This window comes from Oncorhynchus nerka, linkage group LG4 (assembly GCF_034236695.1).
Source record: "Oncorhynchus nerka isolate Pitt River linkage group LG4, Oner_Uvic_2.0, whole genome shotgun sequence".
NCBI classification, from domain to species: domain Eukaryota; kingdom Metazoa; phylum Chordata; class Actinopteri; order Salmoniformes; family Salmonidae; genus Oncorhynchus; species Oncorhynchus nerka.
In genome coordinates this window covers 6299371-6319370 of record NC_088399.1, presented here as the reverse complement: position 1 = coordinate 6319370, position 20000 = coordinate 6299371, and the positions used below count along the sequence as shown (strand labels likewise).

Sequence of the window (20000 nt, the reverse complement as noted above, 5' to 3'; positions counted from 1 at the left end):
GGCTGTATTTCAGGGCTGTATTTCAGGGCTGTAGTTCAGGGCTGTATTTCAGGGCTGTAGTTCAGGGCTGTAGTTCAGGGCTGTAGTTCAGGGCTGTAGTTCAGGGCTGTATTTCAGGGCTGTATTTCAGGGCTGTAGTTCAGGGCTGTAGTTCAGGGCTGTAGTTCAGGGCTGTAGTTCAGGGCTGTATTTCAGGGCAGTATCAGAGAGTATATGAATCGTTTTGGGATACTGACAAAATGGGATAGTTTCTAGTCCCATGTCCTTCCTGTGCTCACTCTGTCCTCATCTCCTCGTCTCCTTATTTTCTCATGTCCTCATTGTGTCTCCTCGTCTCCTTGTCTCCTCATGTCCTTGTCTCCTTCTCCTCATGTCCTCATCTTCTTGTCTCCTTGTCTCATGTAATTGTCTCCTTGACTCCTTGTCTCTTGATCTCCTTGACTCCTCTTGTCCTCATCGTCTTGTCTCGTCATTTCCTTCTCTCCTTGTCTCCACATGTCCTCATCTCCTCGTGTCCTCATGTACTCATCTTATTGTCTCCTCATGTACTCATCGTCTTGCCTCCTTGTCTCCTCATCTCCTTCTCTTATTGGCTCCTCATGTCCTTGTCTCTTCATGTCCTCATCTCCTTGTCTTCTTATCTCTTGATCGTCTTGTCACCTCATGTCCTCATCTCCTTGTCTCCTCATGTCCTCATCTCCTCGTGTCCTCATGTCCTTGTCTCCTCATCTCCTTGTCTCCTCATCTCCTTGTCTCCTCATGTCGTCATCTCCTTGACTCCTCATGTCCTTATCTCTTTGTCTAATTCCGTCATCTCCTTGTCTCCTCATGTCTTCATCTCCTTGTGTCCTCTCCTAGCTGCTAGTTCTGCTATGTGGTCCAGGAACGGAGGACAAGGTCCTTCCTCCCCCAACTACGAGGCTCCTCTACACTCTCTGGTAAGACTACATAAGATCTTCATAAGACATTCGTAACACATTCACAATGCTGCCTATAACAACAATGCAACCTCTTTCCCACTGACCCCTTTCCATCCTATTGATATCCTGACCTCTAATCCCTGACCCCTTTCCATCCTATTGATATCCTGACCTCTTACCCCCTGACCCCTTTCCATCCTATTGATATCCTGACCTCTTACCCCCTGACCCCTTTCCATCCTATTGATATCCTGACCTCTTACCCCCTGACCCCTTTCCATCCTATTGATATCCTGACCTCTTACCCCCTGACCCCTTTCCATCCTATTGATATCCTGACCTCTTACCCCCTGACCCCTTTCCATCCTATTGATATCCTGACCTCTTACCCCCTGACCCCTTTCCATCCTATTGATATCCTGACCTCTTACCCCCTGACCCCTTCCCTCCCCTCCTGCAGCAGAGTCCTATTGATATCATAATTAACCAATAAGGCACGAAGGGGTGTCAAGTCTGCTATTTGGTGTGTTTTCTTTGTGCGTTGATCTTAACTTCTTTTGTATATAATGTTTCCTACGACCGCAAAGAAAGAGATTCCTGGACATCAGAACAGGGATCACTAACCTCGATTTGGATGAAGAGTTCTACTTCAACGAGTCGGCGACGCTAGGACGTACTGCTCATCAGAACAGGGATCGCTAACCTCGATTTGGATGAAGAGTTCTACGTCATTGAGTTGGCGACGCTAGGACGTACTGCTCATCAGAACAGGGATCACTAACCTCGATTTGGATGAAGAGTTCTACGTCATTGAGTTGGCGACGCTAGGACGTACTGCTCACCCAGGACAAGGCCCTAATCCCGGACACTCAGAAGAGAAAGAGACAACAATATAGAGGCCAGCGTGGCACCCTGATGAAACTATGGAGACGAGTAAATAACCCTCTGTTCTATTGGAGTACAAATCACTGGAGAAGAAACTGGATGCGCTCCGTTCGAGACTATCCTACCGACCTGAAGACCTGTCATTTCCTGTTGTTCTCAGACACTTGGACGTGGATAATATTCTAAACTCGGCAACAACAAAAAAAACGTTCCCTTTTTCAGGACCTGGTCTTTCAAAGATAATTCGTAAAAATGTAAATAACTTAACAGACTCTTCATTGTAAAGGGTTTAAACACTGTATTGCCCTGGCCACATCTGCAGGCTTGTTCAATGAACCATAAACAATTAATGAACATGCACCTGTGGAACGGTCAGCTTACAGACGGCAGGCAATTAAGGTCACAGTTATGAAAACTTAAGACACTAAAGAGGCCTTTCTACTGACTCTGAAAAACACCAAAAGAAAGATCCCCAGGGTCCGTGCTCATCTGCGTGATCGTGCCTTAGGCATGCTGCAAGGAGGCATGAGGACTGCAGATGTGGCCAGGGCAATACATTGAAATGTGTGACGCCTAAGACAGCGCTACAGGGAGACAGGATGGACAGCTGATCGTTCTCGCAGTGGCAGACCACGTGTAACAACACCTGCACAGGATCGGTACATCCGAACATCACACCTGCGGGACATGCGGGACAGGTACAGGATGGCAACAACAACTGCCCAAGTTACACCAGGAACGCACAATCCACCCATCAGTGCTCAGACTGTCCGCAATAGGCTGAGAGAGGCTGGACTGAGGGCTTGTAGGCCTGTTGTAAAGGCAGGTCCTCACCAGACATCACCGGCAACAACGTTGTCTATGGACACAAACCCACAGTCGCTGGACCAATCAGGATTGGCAAAAAGTGCTCTCCACTGAGGAGTCGCGGTTTTGTCTCACCAGGGGTGATGGTTGGATTCGCGTTTATCGTCGAAGGAATGAGCGTTACACCGAGGCCTGTACTCTGGAGCGGGATCAATTTGGAGTTGGAGGGTCTGTCATGGTCTGGGGCGGTGTGTCACAGCATCATCGGGCTGAGCTTGTTGTCATTGCAGGCAATCTCAACGCTGTGTGTTACAGGGAAGACATCCTCCTCCCTCATGTGGTACCCTTCCTGCAGGCTGATCCTGACATGACCCTCCAGCATGACAATACCATACTGCTCGTTCTGTGCGTGATTTCCTCCAAGACAGGAATGCCAATGTTCTGCGATTGCCAGCGAAGAGCCCGGATCTCAATCCCAATGAGCACGTCTGGGACCTGTTGGATCGGAGGGTGAGGGCTAGGGCCATTCCCCCAGAAATGTCCGGGAACTTGCAGGTGCCTTGGTAGAAGAGTGGGGTAACATCTCATAGCAAGAACTGGCAAATCTGGTGCAGTCCATGAGGAGGAGATGCACTGCAGTACTTAATGCAGCTGGTGGCCACACCAGATACTGAATGTTACTTTTGATTTGAATAACCCCCCCCCACACACACACACACTTTGTTCAGGGACACATTATTGCATTTCTGTTAGTCACATGTCTGTGGAAGTTGTTCAGTTTACGTCTAAGTTGTTGAATCTTGTTATGTTCTTCAAATATTTACACATGTTAAGTTTTCTGAAAATAAACCCAGTTGACAGTGAGAGGACGTTTCGTTATTTGCTGAGTTCAGATGTTTTTTTCTATGCATCTGCAAGACAGTAGGGCAGCGTCGGATCAAGGGGGGAGGTGTGCGTCTCTATTAACAACAGCTATTGCGTGATCTCTGATATTAAGGAAGTCTCGAGGTTTTGCTCACCTGAGTTAGAATACCTCATGATAAGCTGCAAACTCAACTCTGGAATTGAAGCCAGTTCCACTGCTAATTTTCATTGTTACCCTCTAATCAGGGGCTGATTTAGACCTGGGACACCAGGTGAGTGACTCCCCTCTAATCAGGGGCTGATTTAGACCTGGGACACCAGGTGGGTGATTCCCCTCTAATCGGGGGCTGATTTAGACCTGGGACACCAGGTGGGTGATTCCCCTCTAATCAGGGACTGATTTAGACCTGGGAGACCAGGTGGGTGATTCCCCTCTAATCAGGGGCTGATTTAGACCTGGGACAGCAGGTGGGTGATTCCCCTCTAATCAGGGACTGATTTAGACCTGGGAGACCAGGTGGGTGATTCCCCTCTAATCAGGAGCTGATTTAGACCTGGGACACCAGGTGGGTGGTTCCCCTTCTAATCAGGGACTGATTTAGACCTGGGACACCAGGTGGGTGATTCCCCTCTAATCAGGAGCTGATTTAGACCTGGAACACCAGGTGGGTGGTTCCCCCTCTAATCAGCGGCTGATTTAGATCTGGGACAACAGGTGGGTGACAATTAATTATCAGGTAGAACAGAAAGCCAGCAGGTTCCGGACCTCCCCTGCTGTAGACCATACTATTTACCCAGATAGTTTTCATCTATATTTTTTGTAGCTGTCTATTTACCATCACAAACCGATGATGGCACTAAGTCCACACCCAGCGAGCTGTATAAAGCCATAAGCAAACAATAATTTTATTTAACCTTTATTTAACTAGGCAAGTCAGTTAAGAACAAATACTTATTTTACAATGACGGCCTACCCCGGCCAAACCCGTAACCCGGACGAAGCTGGGCGAATCCGATGGGGCTACAGATCACGGCCGGTTGTGATACAGCCCGGGATCGAACCTGGGTCTGTGGTGATGCCTCTAGCACTGCGCCACTCGGTACCAAAAATGCTCATCCAGAGGTGGCCAGTGATTTAAATGCAGGAAAAATTAAATCCATCTAACCTAATATCTACCAGCATGTCACCTGTGCATCTAGAGGCGAAAGAACTCTAGATCACCTTTACTCCACACACAAAGACGCATACAAAGCTCGCCCTCAAATATGTCCATAACTCTTTCCTCCTGATTCCTGCTAACAAGCAAAAACTCAAACAGGAAGTACCAGTGACTCGCTCAATGCGGAAGTGGTCTGATGAAGCGGATGCTACGCTACAGGACTGTTTTGCAGACTGGAAAATGTTCCGGGATTCATCCGATGGCATTGAGGAGTTTACCACATCAGTCACCGGCTTTATCAATAAGTGCATCGATGACGTCATCCCCACAGTGACTGTACGTACATACCCCAACCAGAAGCCATGGATTACAGGCAACATCCACACTGAGCTAAGGGCTACAGCTGCCGCTTTCAAGGATAGGGACACTAATCCGGACGCTTATAGGAAATCCCGCTACGCCCTTCAATGAACCATCAAACAGGCAAAGCATCAATACAGGACTAAGATCGAATCCTACTACACCAGCTCTGATGCTCATCAGATGTGGCAGGGCTTGAAAACTATCACGGAAACCCAGCCGTGAGCTGCCTAGTGACGCGAGCCTGCCAGACGAGTGAAAATTCCTTCTATGCATGAGAGCACCAGATGTTCCTGACGACTGTGTGATCCTTTTCTCTCCAGACGGATTACCAGGACGCATACTCTGACCAGCTGGAAAGTGTCTTCACTGACATTTTCAACCTCTGACACAGTCTGTATGTTATATTTGTATTCATTAGGGATCCCCATTCGCTGCTGCCATGAAATGCTTTGCTAGGCTGGTCATGGCTCACATCAACACCATCATCCCAGACACCCTGGACCGACTCCAATTCGCATTCCGCCCCAACAGATCCACAGATGACGCAATCTCTATTGCACTCCGCACTGCCCTTTCCCACCTGGACAAAAGCAACACCTATGTGCTGTTCATTGACTACAGCTCAGCATTCAACACCATAGTGCCCTCCAAGCTCATCACTAAGCTAAGGACCCTGGGACTGAACACCTCCCTCTACATCTGGATCCTGAACTTCCTGATGGGATGCCCCCAGGTGGTAAGGGTAGGCAACAACACATCTGCCACGCTGATCCTCAACGCTGGGACCCCTCGGGTGTGTGCTTAGTCCCCTCCTGTACTCCCTGTTCATCCACGACTGTGTGGCCAAACACGACTTCAACACCATCATTGAGTTGGCAAATGACACAACGGTGGTAGGCCTGATCACAGATGATCACAGATGATGATGAGACTGTCTATAGGGGGAGGAGGTCAGAGACCTGGAAGTGGTGCCAGACAACAAACTGTCCCTCAACGTGATCAAGACAAAGGAGCTGATTATGAACTACAGGAAACAGAGGGCCGAACAACGCCTCTTCCCCCTCAGGAGACTCAAAAGATTTGGCATGGGCCCTCAGATCCTCAAAAAGTTCTACAGCTGCACCGTGGAAAGCACCTTGACTCACTGCATCACTTTTTTGTACGGCAACTTGTCACGCCCTGACCTTGGAGATCCTTTTTATGTCTCTATTTTGGTTTGGTCAGGGCGTGAGTTGGGGTGGGCATTTCAATGTTTTGTTTTTCTATGATTTTCTATCTCTATGTTTTGGCCGGGTATAGTTCTCAATCAGGGACAGCTGTCTGTCGTTGTCTCTGATTGAGAACCATACTTAGGTACCCTTTTTCCCACCTGTGTTTGTGGGAAGTTGACTTTCTTTACGGCACTTAGCCTTAAGCGTCACGGTTTTGTTTTGTAGTGTGTATTGTTTTGTTCGGCGTCGTTTTCCTTAATTAAAGAACATGTACGCTCACCACGCTACACCTTGGTCCGCTCCTTTCATCAGCCGTGACACAACTGCTTGTCATCCGACCACATGGCGCTAGAGAGGGAGTGAGGACGGACCTCACTGGGACTGAACTCCCTGTCATCCAGGACCTCTATACCAGGCGGTGTCAGAGGAAGGCCCTAAACATTGTTAAATCTTACACTGTTCTCTCTGCTACCAACGGGATCCTAAAAGACAGGACCCTGAACAGCTTCTACCTCCAAGCCATAAGACTTCTAAATAGTTAGTTAAATAGTTAGGTAAATAGTTAGGTAAATAGTTAGGTAAATAGTTAGTTAAATAGTTAGGTAAATAGTTAAATAGTTAGTTAAATAGTTAGGTAAATAGTTAGGTAAATAGTTAGTTACATAGTTAGGTAAATAGTTAGTTACATAGTTAGGTAAATAGTTAGGTAAATAGTTAGGTAAATAGTTAGTTAAATAGTTAGTTAAATAGTTAGGTAAATAGTTAGTTAAATAGTTAGGTAAATAGTTAGGTAAATAGTTAGTTAAATAGTTAGGTAAATAGTTAGTTAAATAGTTAGGTAAATAGTTAGTTAAATAGTTAGGTAAATATAGTTAGTTAAATAGTTACCCAAACAAGCTACCCGGACCATTCCCCCCAGAAATGTCTGGGAACTTGCAGGTGCCTTGGTGGAAGAGTGGGGTAACATCTCACAGCAAGAACTGGCAAATCTGGTGCAGTCCATGAGGAGGAGATGCACTGCAGTACTTAATGCAGCTGGTGGCCACACCAGATACTGACTGTTACTTTTGATTTAACCCCCCCGGACCATCTGCATGTTTATCTCATCACAGACGCTGTTGCTTCTGTTTACGATGTCACTATATTCCTACCTATATGTACATATCTACCTCCATTACGTCGTACCCCTGCACTTTGACTCTGTAATTACCTCGTACCCCTGCACTTTGACTCTGTACAGGTACCCCGTGTATATAGCCATGTTATCATTACTTATTGTGTATTTATTATTACTTTTATTATTATGTGTTTTACTTTTCTATTGTTTCTTTACTTTCTTTCTCTCTGCATTGTTGGGAAGGTCCTGTAAGGAAGCATTTCCCTGTTAGTCTACTGTCTCCTGTTGTTTACCAAGCATTTCCCTGTTAGTCTACACCTGTTGTTTACCAAGCATTTCACTGTTAGTCCACACCTGTTGTTTACCAAGCATTTCACTGTTAGTCTACACCTGTTGTTTACCAAGCATTTCACTGTTAGTCTACACCTGTTGTTTACCAAGCATTTCCCTGTTAGTCTACTGTCTCCTGTTGTTTACCAAGCATGTGACGAATACAATTTGATTTGATAACGCGTTCATAATTTATTCATAACCCATTCTGTACCTATTCATAACCCATTCATAAGCACTTAATCACCAACATGACCCCTGACCTCTAACCTCTGAGCCCTTCTCCCCCCCCCTCCCTCCGCAGCAGAGTCGTATCGAGGACCGCCTGGAGCGCCTGGACGATGCCATCCACGTCCTGCGGAGTCACGCGGTCGGCCCCTCCACGGGCATGCCCGGCGGGCACCAAGACATGCACAGCCTCATCGGGGCAGCGCACAACGGGGCCATGGGAGGACTGAGTTCTGGGTACGGCACGGGACTACTGTCTGCCAACCGCCACTCAATCATGGTAGGAACCGTCTTCTATAACTGAAAAGATGTAATTCTCCCCAGTGGTGTATCGAGGGGGGGGGGGGGGTCTGTATGAACCCAGTCAGCACCTCCTCTTTCTCCCGGCTGCTGACTGGAGCAGAGCTGGACCTCAGGGTTGTCTTGACGATAACCTGACCTCAGGGTTGTCTTGACGATAACGGGACCTCAGGGTTGTCTTGACGATAACCACGTGTTAGTGGAATAGGTCTTCTGGAATGTTCTACATGGTGATGCAATTGAAATAAGAACCCCTCGTCTCCCCTTCACACACACACACACACACACACACACACACTGCTTCTAAAAGCAGTGGTTTTCCTGCATATTTGTATCAACAGCTTTTTAAGATCTATTCCCTGCACACTTGTTCCCAGGGTGTTACTGGGGTGTTACCATGGGGGTTGCCGGGGTGTTACCGGGGTGTTGCCGGGGTGTTACAGGGGTGTTACCGGGGTGTTACTGTGGGTGTTGCCGGGGTGTTACCGGGGTGTTGCGGGGGTGTTGCCGGGGTGTTACAGGGGTGTTACGGGGTGTTACTGTGGGTGATGCCGGGGTGTTACAGGGTGTTACCGGGGTGTTACTGTGGGTGTTACCGGGGTGTTACTGAGGATGTTACCGAGGGTGTTACCGGGGTGTTACTTTGGGTGGGTGTTACCGGGGGTATTATGGTGGGTGTTATCGGGGGTGTTACGGTGGGTGTTACCAGGGGTGTTACTGAGGGTGTTACCGGGGGGTGTTACTGTGGGTGTTACCAGGGTGTTACTGGGGTGATACTGTGGGTGTTACCAGGGTGTTACCAGGGGTGTTACTGAGGGTGTTACCGGGGTGTTACCGAGGGTGTTACCGGGGTGTTACCGGGATGTTACGGTGGGTGTTACTGAGGGTGTTACTGGGGTGTTACTGGGGGTGTTACTGGGGGTGTTACGGTGGGTGTTACCAGGGGTGTTACGGGGGGTGTTACTGTGGGTGTTACTGGGGGTGTTACCGGGGTGTTACTGTGGGTGTTACCGGGGTGTTACCGGGGTGTTACTCTGGGTGTTACCGAGGGTGTTACCAGGGGTGTTACTGGGGATGTTACCAGGGGTGTTACTGGGGTGTTACCGGGGATGTTACTGGGGGTGTTACTGTGGGTGTTACCAGGGGTGTTACTGGGGTGTTACAGGGGTGTTACTGGGGGTGTTACTGTGGGTGTTACTGGGGTGTTACGGGGTGTTACCAGGGGTGTTACTGGGGTGTTACCGGGGTGTTACTGGGGGTGTTACCAGGGGTGTTACTGTGGGTGTTACTGGGGGTGTTACCAGGGGTGTTACCAGGGGTGTTACTGGGGTGTTACCGGAGGTGTTACCGGGGGTGTTACTGGGGGTGTGTGTAACAAGGTCCCTCTTGTTCTCTCTCTGTCTCTATGTCTCTCTCCCTCTCTCTCTGTCTCTCTTTCGCTCTCTGTCTCTCTCTCTCTCTCCCTCTCTCTGTCTCTCTCTCTCCCTCTGTCTCTCTCTCTCTCCCTCCTTCCCTCCCTCCCCCTCTCTCTTACTGGGGTGTTACCAGGGGTGTTACCAGGGGTGTTACTGGGGTGTTACCGGGGGTGTTACCGGAGGTGTTACCAGGGGTGTTACCAGGGGTGTTACTGGGGTGTTACCGGGGGTGTTAGCGAGGGTGTTACCAGGGGTGTTACCGTGAGTGTTACCGGAGGTGTTACCAGGTGTGTTACCGGGGTTGTTACCAGGTGTGTTACCGGGGGTGTTACTGGGGTGTTACCGGGGGTGTTACAGTGGGTGTTACTGTGGTGTTACTGGGGGTGTTACCAGGGGTGTTACCGGGGATGTTACCAGGGTTGTTACCGGGGGTGTTAGCGAGGGTGTTACCAGGGGTGTTACCAGGGGTGTTACCGTGAGTGTTACCAGAGATGTTACCAGGTGTGTTACCGGAGGTGTTACCAGGTGTGTTACCGGGGGTGTTACCAGGTGTGTTACCGGGGGTGTTACCAGGGGTGTTAGCGGGGGTGTTACCAGGTGTGTTACCGGGGGTGTTAGCGGGGGTGTTACTGGGATGTTACTGAGGTGCTTCTGGGGGGTGTTGCTGCTGCTGTGTCTCTCAGCAGCCCTGCCCTAGGCCACCTCGCATGGCCAACTGCAGCCAGACCACGACGAAATGAAGGAAATACCATTCACATTCTGTCAGAGCTACATTCAGCTCTCAGACCCAGCCACCAGCCCTATACCCCGGCCCTATACCCCAGCCCTAAACCCCAGCCCCAACCCTATACCCCAGCCCTATACCCCAGCCCTATACCCCAGCCCCAACCCTATACCCCAGCCCCAACCCTATACCCCAGCCCTATACCCCAGCCCCAACCCTATACCCCAGCCCAATACCCCAGCCCTAAACCCCAACCCTATACCACAGCCCAATACCCCAGCCCTAAACCCCAACCCTATACCCCAGCCCTAAACCCCATCCCTATACCCCGGCCCTATACCCGGCCCTATACCCCAGCCCTATACCCCAGCCCTATACCCCAGCCCTAAACCCCAACCCTATACCCCAGCCCTATACCCCAGCCCTATACCCCAGCCCTATACCCCAGCCCTATACCCCAGCCCTATACCCCAACCCTATACCCCAGCCCTATACCCCAGCCCCAACCCTATACCCCAGCCCTATACCTCAGCCCCAACCCTATACCCCAGCCCTATACCCCAGCCCTATACCCCAGCCCTATACCCCAGCCCTATACCTCAACCCTATACCCCAGCCCTATACCCCAGCCCTATACCCCAGCCCTATACCCCAGCCCTATACCACAGCCCCAACCCTATACCCCAGCCCTATACCCCAGCCCTATACCCCAGCCCTATACCCCAGCCCTATACCCCAGCCCTAAACCCCAACCCTATACCCCAGCCCTATACCCCAGCCCTATACCCCAGCCCCAACCCTATACCCCAGCCCTATACCCCATCCCTATACCCCAGCCCTATACCTCAACCCTATACCCCAGCCCTATACCCCAGCCCCAGCCCTATACCCCAGCCCTATACCCCAGCCCTATACCCCAGCCCCAGCCCTATACCCCAGCCCTATACCCCAGCCCTATACCCCAGCCCTATACCCCAGCCCCAGCCCTATACTCCAGCCCTATACCCCAGCCCTATACCCCAGCCCCAGCCCTATACCCCAGCCCTATACTCCAGCCCTATACCCCAGCCCCATACCCCAGCCCTATACCCCAGCCCCAGCCCTATACCCCAGCCCTATACCCCAGCCCTATACCCCAGCCCCAGCCCTATACCCCAGCCCTATACCCCAGCCCTATACCACAGCCCCAACCCTATACCCTAGCCCTACACCCCAGCCCTATACCCCAGCCCTATACCCCAGCCCTATACCCCAGCCCTATACCCCAGCCCTATACCCCAACCCTATACCCCAGCCCTATACCCCAGCCCTATACCCCAGCCCTATACCCCAGCCCCAGCCCTATACCCCAGCCCTATACCCCAGCCCTATACCCCAGCCCTATACCCCAGCCCCAACCCTATACCCCAGCCCTATACCACAGCCCCAACCCTATACCCCAGCCCTATACCCCAGCCCTATACCACAGCCCCAACCCTATACCCCAGCCCTATACCCCAGCCCTATACCCCAGCCCTATACCACAGCCCCAACCCTATACCCCAACCCTATACCCCAGCCCTATACCACAGCCCCAACCCTACACCCCAGCCCTATACCTCAGCCCCAACCCTATACCCCAGCCCTATACCCCAGCCCTATACCCCAGCCCTATACCCCAGCCCTATACCACAGCCCCGTACAGCCAAGCCTCTGACCCCTTTATATATTCCACACAAGGAGTTTAGGGGGCGGGGGGACTCACTTGAAAACATCAAGGAGGATGCTGGTAATGTTTTCCATATTGAGGGTTGTTGGGTTTTTTTCCAACTTGAAACAAGCTATAAAGGCTGAAGCAGCTGTGGTGCATAAAGGAGAGGACGGAGGGAGGGGGAGGGAGAGAGAGGACGGATGGAGGGAGGGGGAGAGAGAGAGAGCGGAGGGAGGGGGAGAGAGAGAGGACGGAGGGAGGGGGAGAGAGAAAGGGCGGAGGGAGGGGGAGAGAGAGAGGACGGAGGGAGGGGGAGAGAGAGAGAGGACGGATGGAGGGAGGGGGAGAGAGAGAGAGCGGAGGGAGGGGGAGAGAGAGAGGACGGAGGGAGGGGGAGAGAGAAAGGGCGGAGGGAGGGAGGGGGAGAGAGAGGGAAAGGGGGAGAGAAAGAGAGGATGGAGGGAGAGAGAGAGGGGGAGGGAAGGAGGGAGGGGGAGAGAGAGAGGACGGAGGGAGGGGGAGAGAGAGAGGGCGGAGGGAGGGGGAGAGAGAGGGAAAGGGGGGGAGAGAGAGAGAGGATGGAGGGAGAGAGAGAGGGGGAGGGAAGGAGGGAGGGGGAGAGAGAGAGGGCGGAGGGAGGGGGAGAGAGAGGGAAAGGGGGAGAGAGAGAGAGGATGGAGGGAGAGAGAGAGAGAGGGGGAGGAGGGAGAGAGGGGGAGGGAGGGAAGGAGGGAGAGAGAGAGAGACAGAGGGAGAGAGAGAGACAGAGAGGGAGGAGAGAGAGAGAGACAGAGAGCGAAAGAGAGACAGAGAGAGAGGGAGAGAGACATAGAGACAGAGAGAGAGAAAGAGGGACCTTGTTACACACACACATTCTCTCTCTCTGTCACTCTCTCCCTCTCAATCTGTCTCTCTCTCTCCCTCTGTCTCTCCCTCTCAATCTGTCTCTCTCTCTCTCTCTCTCTCTCTCTCTCTCTCTCTCTGTCACTCTCTCCCTCTCTCTCTCTGTCTCTCTCTCTCCCTCTGTCTCTCCCTCTCAATCTGTCTCTCTCTCTCTCTCTCTCTCTCTCTCTCTGTCACTCTCTCCCTCTCTCTGTCTTCTTCCTGCTCTGCTCAATGTGTTTCCACTCTGTTCTGCACCTCCTTCTCTCCCTCTTTTTCTCCCCCTCCCACTCCCCTCCCTCCATCCGTCCTCTCTTTCCATTACTGCCATACTTTAGTAACAGTCACACTGACACAAAAGGCACTTATACACTTATTTGTACATATAAACAACTCACAGTTGTGCTAACATACAACAAACAAACTGGCAGCATCTACTCCAAAAACACTTGTCCAAACAAAGGTGTGAGAGAGAGAGAGAGAGAGAGAGAGAGAGAGAGAGAGAGAGAGAGAGAGGGAGGAGAAAGGATGGAGAGTACCTGTGGCCAAGGCAGAGCTTGGAGAGGGGAGAGAGAGGAGAGAGGGGAGAGAGAGGAGAGAGGGCAGAGAGAGGAGAGAGAGGAGAGAAAGGAGAGAGGAGAGAGAAAGGAGAGAGGGGAGAGAAAGGAGAGAGAGGAGAGAGAAAGTAGAGAGGGGAGAGAAAGGAGAGAGAGGGTAGAGAAATGAGAGAGATGAGAGAGGGGAGAGAAAGAGAGAGGAGAGGGGAAAGAAAGGAGAGAGAGGAGAGAGAAAGGAGAGAGGGGAGAGAAAGGAGAGAGAGGGTAGAGAAATGAGAGAGAGGAGAGAGGGGAGAGAAAGAGAGAGGAGAGGGGAAAGAAAGGAGAGAGAGGAGAGAGAAAGGAGAGAGGGGAGAGAAAGGAGAGAGAGGAGAGAGAGGAGAGGGGAGAGAAAAGAGAGAGGGGAGAGAAAGGAGAGAGAGGAGAGAAAGGAGAGAGAGGAGAGTGTTGTGGTCTGACTCACTGCAGAGTGATTACCTTCTTCTCACGCACATCCAGCCAGCTGTGCTGTCATTGTACTGTGTCGACTGGAGTACACTACTCCTCTCTGTACTCCACCTGGGGATCTGTCAACTTCTTCAGGGCTCCCGACTGGCGCAGTGGTCTAAGGCACTGCATCTCAGTGCTGTGGTCTAAGGCACTGCATCTCAGTGCTAGAGGCATCACTACAGACCCTGGTTCGATTCCAGGCTGAATCTCAACCAGTACCGTAGGGCGGCGCACAATTGGCCCAGCGTCATCCGGGTTTGGCCGGTGGAGGCCGTCATTCTAAATAAATAAAAATGATTAACTGACTTGCCAAGTTAAAATGCAAAAGATTTATATCAAACACAGTAGAGAGGAGGAGAGAGGACCCAAGTATCTATCGAAACAGATTGGCTTCTCTATCTCTCAATCATCTCCCTCTCTCCTTGTCTCCTTCTCTCGCTCTATACTGGAGCCCCGCACCTTCTATCTCCCTGTGCCTGCTAGCGTGGGAGAGAGAACCCTGCCATGTCCTCTCAGCACCCATAAGACCAGGATCTTTATTAGTGTTTCCTCCAGAGAAAGAGAGGTGGTGGTGGTGGTGGCTGTGGTGTGGCAGCCATGTTGGTTTTCCACAGCTAATGAGGTTGTTTTCTTTTACTAAATAATCTGAGGTCTGTTGCCCTGAGTAAATACAGACGGGCATGGTGGAGGGTAGCCGTGGCTGGGGTCCTACCTATTGAGTAAATACAGACGGGCATGGTGGAGGGTAGCCGTGACTGGGGTCCTGTATATTGAGTAAATACAGACGGGCATGGTGGAGGGTAGCCGTGACTGGGGTCCTGTATATTGAGTAAATACAGACGGGCATGGTGGAGGGTAGCCGTGACTGGGGTCCTGTATATTGGGTAAATGGGGGTCCTGGTGGGGTCTGAGAACTGCTACCATGGGATAGTCTCTGAGTACTGCTACCACGGGATAGTCTGTGAGTACTGCTACCATGGGATAGTCTGTGAGTACTACTACCACGGGATAGTCTGTGAGTACTGCTACCATGGGAGTCTGTGAGTACTACTACCATGGGACAGTCTCTGAGTACTGCTACCATGGGATAGTCTGTGAGTACTACTACCATGGGATAGTCTCTGAGTACTGCTACCATGGGATAGTCTGTGAGTACTGCTACCATGGGATAGTCTGTGAGTACTGCTACCATGGGATAGTCTGTGAGTACTGCTACCATGGGATAGTCTGTGAGTACTGCTACCATGGGATAGTCTGTGAGTACTGCTACCATGGGACAGTCTCTGAGTACTGCTACCATGGGACAGTCTGTGAGTACTGCTACCATGGGATAGTCTGTGAGTACTGCTACCATGGGATAGTCTGTGAGTACTACTACCATGGGACAGTCTCTGAGTACTACTACCATGGGATAGTCTGTGAGTACTGCTACCATGGGACAGTCTCTGAGTACTACTACCATGGGATAGTCTGTGAGTTCTACTACCATGGGATAGTCTGTGAGTACTACTACCATGGGATAGTCTCTGAGTACTACTACCATGGGATAGTCTGTGAGTACTACTACCATGGGACAGTCTGTGAGTACTACTACCATGGGATAGTCTCTGAGTACTACTACCATGGGATAGTCTCTGAGTACTACTACCATGGGATAGTCTGTGAGTACTACTACCATGGGACAGTCTCTGAGTACTGCTACCATGGGATAGTCTGTGAGTACTGCTACCATGGGATAGTCTGTGAGTACTGCTACCACGGGATAGTCTGTGAGTACTCTTACCACGGGATAGTCTGTGAGTACTGCTACCATGGGACAGTCTCTGAGTACTGCTACCATGGGATAGTCTGTGAGTACTACTACCATGGGATAGTCTGTGAGTACTGCTACCATGGGATAGTCTGTGAGTACTACTACCATGGGATAGTCTGTGAGTACTGCTACCATGTGACAGTCTGTGAGTACTGCTACCATGGGATAGTCTCTGAGTACTGCTACCATGGGATAGTCTGTGAGTACTGCTACCATGGGATAGTCTGTGAGTACTGCTACCATGGGACAGTCTCTGAGTACTACTACCATGGGACAGTCTCTGAGTACTGCTACCATGGGATAGTCTGTGAGTACTGCTACCATGGGATAGTCTCTGAGTACTGCTACCACGGGATAGTCTGTGAGTACTGCTACCATGGGACAGTCTCTGAGTACTACTACCATGGGATAGTCTGTGAATACTGCTACCATGGGACAGTCTCTGAGTACTGCTACCATGGGATAGTCTGTGAGTACTACTACCATGGGATAGTCTCTGAGTACTGCTACCACGGGATAGTCTGTGAGTACTGCTACCATGGGATAGTCTGTGAGTACTGCTACCATGGGACAGTCTCTGAGTACTGCTACCATGGGATAGTCTGTGAGTACTACTACCATGGGATAGTCTGTGAGTACTGCTACCATGGGATAGTCTGTGAGTACTACTACCATGGGATAGTCTGTGAGTACTGCTACCATGGGATAGTCTCTGAGTACTGCTACCATGGGATAGTCTGTGAGTACTGCTACCATGGGATAGTCTGTGAGTACTGCTACCATGGGACAGTCTCTGAGTACTACTACCATGGGACAGTCTCTGAGTACTGCTACCATGGGATAGTCTGTGAGTACTGCTACCATGGGATAGTCTCTGAGTACTGCTACCACGGGATAGTCTGTGAGTACTGCTACCATGTGACAGTCTGTGAGTACTACTACCATGGGACAGTCTCTGAGTACTACTACCATGGGATAGTATGTGAGTACTGCTACCATGGGACAGTCTCTGAGTACTGCTACCATGGGATAGTCTGTGAGTACTACTACCATGGGATAGTCTCTGAGTACTGCTACCACGGGATAGTCTGTGAGTACTGCTACCATGGGATAGTCTGTGAGTACTGCTACCATGGGACAGTCTCTGAGTACTGCTACCATGGGATAGTCTGTGAGTACTACTACCATGGGATAGTCTGTGAGTACTGCTACCATGGGATAGTCTGTGAGTACTACTACCATGGGATAGTCTGTGAGTACTGCTACCATGGGATAGTCTCTGAGTACTGCTACCATGGGATAGTCTCTGAGTACTGCTACCATGGGATAGTCTGTGAGTACTGCTACCATGGGATAGTCTCTGAGTACTGCTACCACGGGATAGTCTGTGAGTACTGCTACCATGTGACAGTCTGTGAGCACTGCTACCATGGGATAGTCTGTGAGTACTGCTACCATGGGATAGTCTCTGAGTACTGCTACCATGGGACAGTCTGTGAGTACTGCTACCATGGGATAGTCTGTGAGTACTGCTACCATGGGATAGTCTGTGAGTACTACTACCATGGGACAGTCTCTGAGTACTACTACCATGGGATAGTCTGTGAGTACTGCTACCATGGGACAGTCTCTGAGTACTACTACCATGGGATAGTCTGTGAGTACTACTACCATGGGATAGTCTGTGAGTACTACTACCATGGGATAGTCTCTGAGTACTACTACCATGGGATAGTCTGTGAGTACTACTACCATGGGACAGTCTGTGAGTACTACTACCATGGGATAGTCTCTGAGTACTACTACCATGGGATAGTCTCTGAGTACTACTACCATGGGATAGTCTGTGAGTACTACTACCATGGGACAGTCTCTGAGTACTGCTACCATGGGATAGTCTGTGAGTACTGCTACCATGGGATAGTCTGGAGTACTGCTCGGGATAGTCTGTGAGTACTCTTACCACGGGATAGTCTGTGAGTACTGCTACCATGGGACAGTCTCTGAGTACTGCTACCATGGGATAGTCTGTGAGTACTACTACCATGGGATAGTCTGTGAGTACTGCTACCATGGGATAGTCTGTGAGTACTACTACCATGGGATAGTCTGTGAGTACTGCTACCATGGGATAGTCTCTGAGTACTGCTACCATGGGATAGTCTCTGAGTACTGCTACCATGGGATAGTCTGTGAGTACTGCTACCATGGGATAGTCTCTGAGTACTGCTACCACGGGATAGTCTGTGAGTACTGCTACCATGTGACAGTCTGTGAGTACTGCTACCATGGGATAGTCTGTGAGTACTGCTACCATGGGATAGTCTCTGAGTACTGCTACCATGGGATAGTCTGTGAGTACTGCTACCATGGGATAGTCTGTGAGTACTGCTACCATGGGACAGTCTCTGAGTACTACTACCATGGGACAGTCTCTGAGTACTGCTACCATGGGTTAGTCTGTGAGTACTGCTACCATGGGATAGTCTCTGAGTACTGCTACCACGGGATAGTCTGTGAGTACTGCTACCATGTGACAGTCTGTGAGTACTACTACCATGGGACTACTACTACCATGGGATAGTCTGTGAGTACTGCTACCATGGGACAGTCTCTGAGTACTGCTACCATGGGATAGTCTGTGAGTACTACTACCATGGGATAGTCTCTGAGTACTGCTACCACGGGATAGTCTGTGAGTACTGCTACCATGGGATAGTCTGTGAGTACTGCTACCATGGGACAGTCTCTGAGTACTGCTACCATGGGATAGTCTGTGAGTACTACTACCATGGGATAGTCTCTGAGTACTGCTACCATGGGATAGTCTGTGAGTACTACTACCATGGGATAGTCTCTGAGTACTGCTACCACGGGATAGTCTGTGAGTACTGCTACCATGGGATAGTCTGTGAGTACTGCTCCCTGGTCTGAGGGATTACATTATGGGATGTATGTATTTATCCAACGTCTGCCCGCTCCCTCTGAAATCAACATATTCATGAAAGACCACATTGAGCTTATTTTGTAGATTTTCAAGCGGGAACAGAATGGTATAAAAACATGAAGTGCTTCAACCGTAGCCTGAAGAAGAAAAATAAAGGATTTCACATGAATGAGTGTTGAGCTCTTGTTGTTGCAGGTCAGGCTACATGTTGTACTACTGATGTCTATTCCCTGGCTCTCAGTGATCACCAACTCTAGTCTACTCTACTCTACTCTAGTCTACTCTACTCTAGTCTGCTCTAGTCTACTCTACTCTAGTCTACTCTACTTTACTCTACTCTAGTCTACTCTACTCTACTCTACTCTACTCTACTCTAGTCTGCTCTAATCTAGTCTACTCTACTCTAGTCTACTCTACTCTAGCCTGCTCTAATCTAGTCTACTCTACTCTAGTCTAATCTACTCTAGTCCCATTTTCTTAATTCAGATCACGCCATCTGTTCCTGTTTCTCCAGCCACAATTCACACACCCAACCCCCTCTTCCTCCACACCCAACCCCCTCTTCCTCATCCTTCCCCATGCCACCTCTTCCTCCACACTCACACACCTCTTTCTCAAAAATACCTGGTCTGCTGTTGACTTCCCTGTTTTACTGTCTCTTCTCTACACAGTCAATGTTAATCCCTGACAGGGATATAGCTTCCATACACAGTCAATGTTAATCCCTGGCTGGGTTATAGCTTCCCTAAACAGTCAATGTTAATCCCTGGCTGGGATATAGCTTCTCTACACAGTCAATGTTAATCCCTGGCTGGGTTATAGCTTCTCTACACAGTCAATGTTAATCCCTGGCTGGGTTATAGCTTCCCTAAACAGTCAATGTTAATCCCTGGCTGGGATATAGCTTCTCTACACAGTCAATGTTAATCCCTGGCTGGGATATAGCTTCTCTACACAGTCAATGTTAATCCCTGGCTGGGTTATAGCTTCTCTAAACAGTCAATGTTAATCCCTGGCTGGGATATAGCTTCTCTACACAGTCAATGTTAATCCCTGGCTGGGATATAGCTTCTCTACACAGTCAATGTTAATCCCTGGCTGGGATATAGCTTCTCTACACAGTCAATGTTAATCCCTGGCTGGGTTATAGCTTCTCTACACAGCCAATGTTAATCTCTGGCTGGGTTATAGCTTCTCTACACAGTCAATGTTAATCCCTGGCTGGGATATAGCTTCTCTACACAGTCAATGTTAATCCCTGGCTGGGTTATAGCTTCTCTACACAGTCAATGTTAATC

General features: G+C 50.0%; 1 protein-coding gene across 8 annotated transcripts in view; it reads left to right on the top strand.

The window, feature by feature from the left end:
• LOC115125242 (transcription factor 4-like) overlaps positions 1 to 20000 on the top strand; it is a 474956-nt gene that overhangs the window by 383012 nt on the left and 71944 nt on the right. For 7 of the 8 annotated variants that reach the window (XM_065017185.1, XM_065017183.1, XM_065017184.1 and 4 more), the window contains 2 exons: positions 859 to 938; positions 7962 to 8165. In XM_065017185.1, coding sequence (XP_064873257.1) covers positions 859 to 938; positions 7962 to 8165 — 284 coding nt within the window. The remainder of the gene's footprint in view (positions 1 to 858; positions 939 to 7961; positions 8166 to 20000) is intronic. The other variant, XM_065017182.1, reaches the window with a different exon arrangement.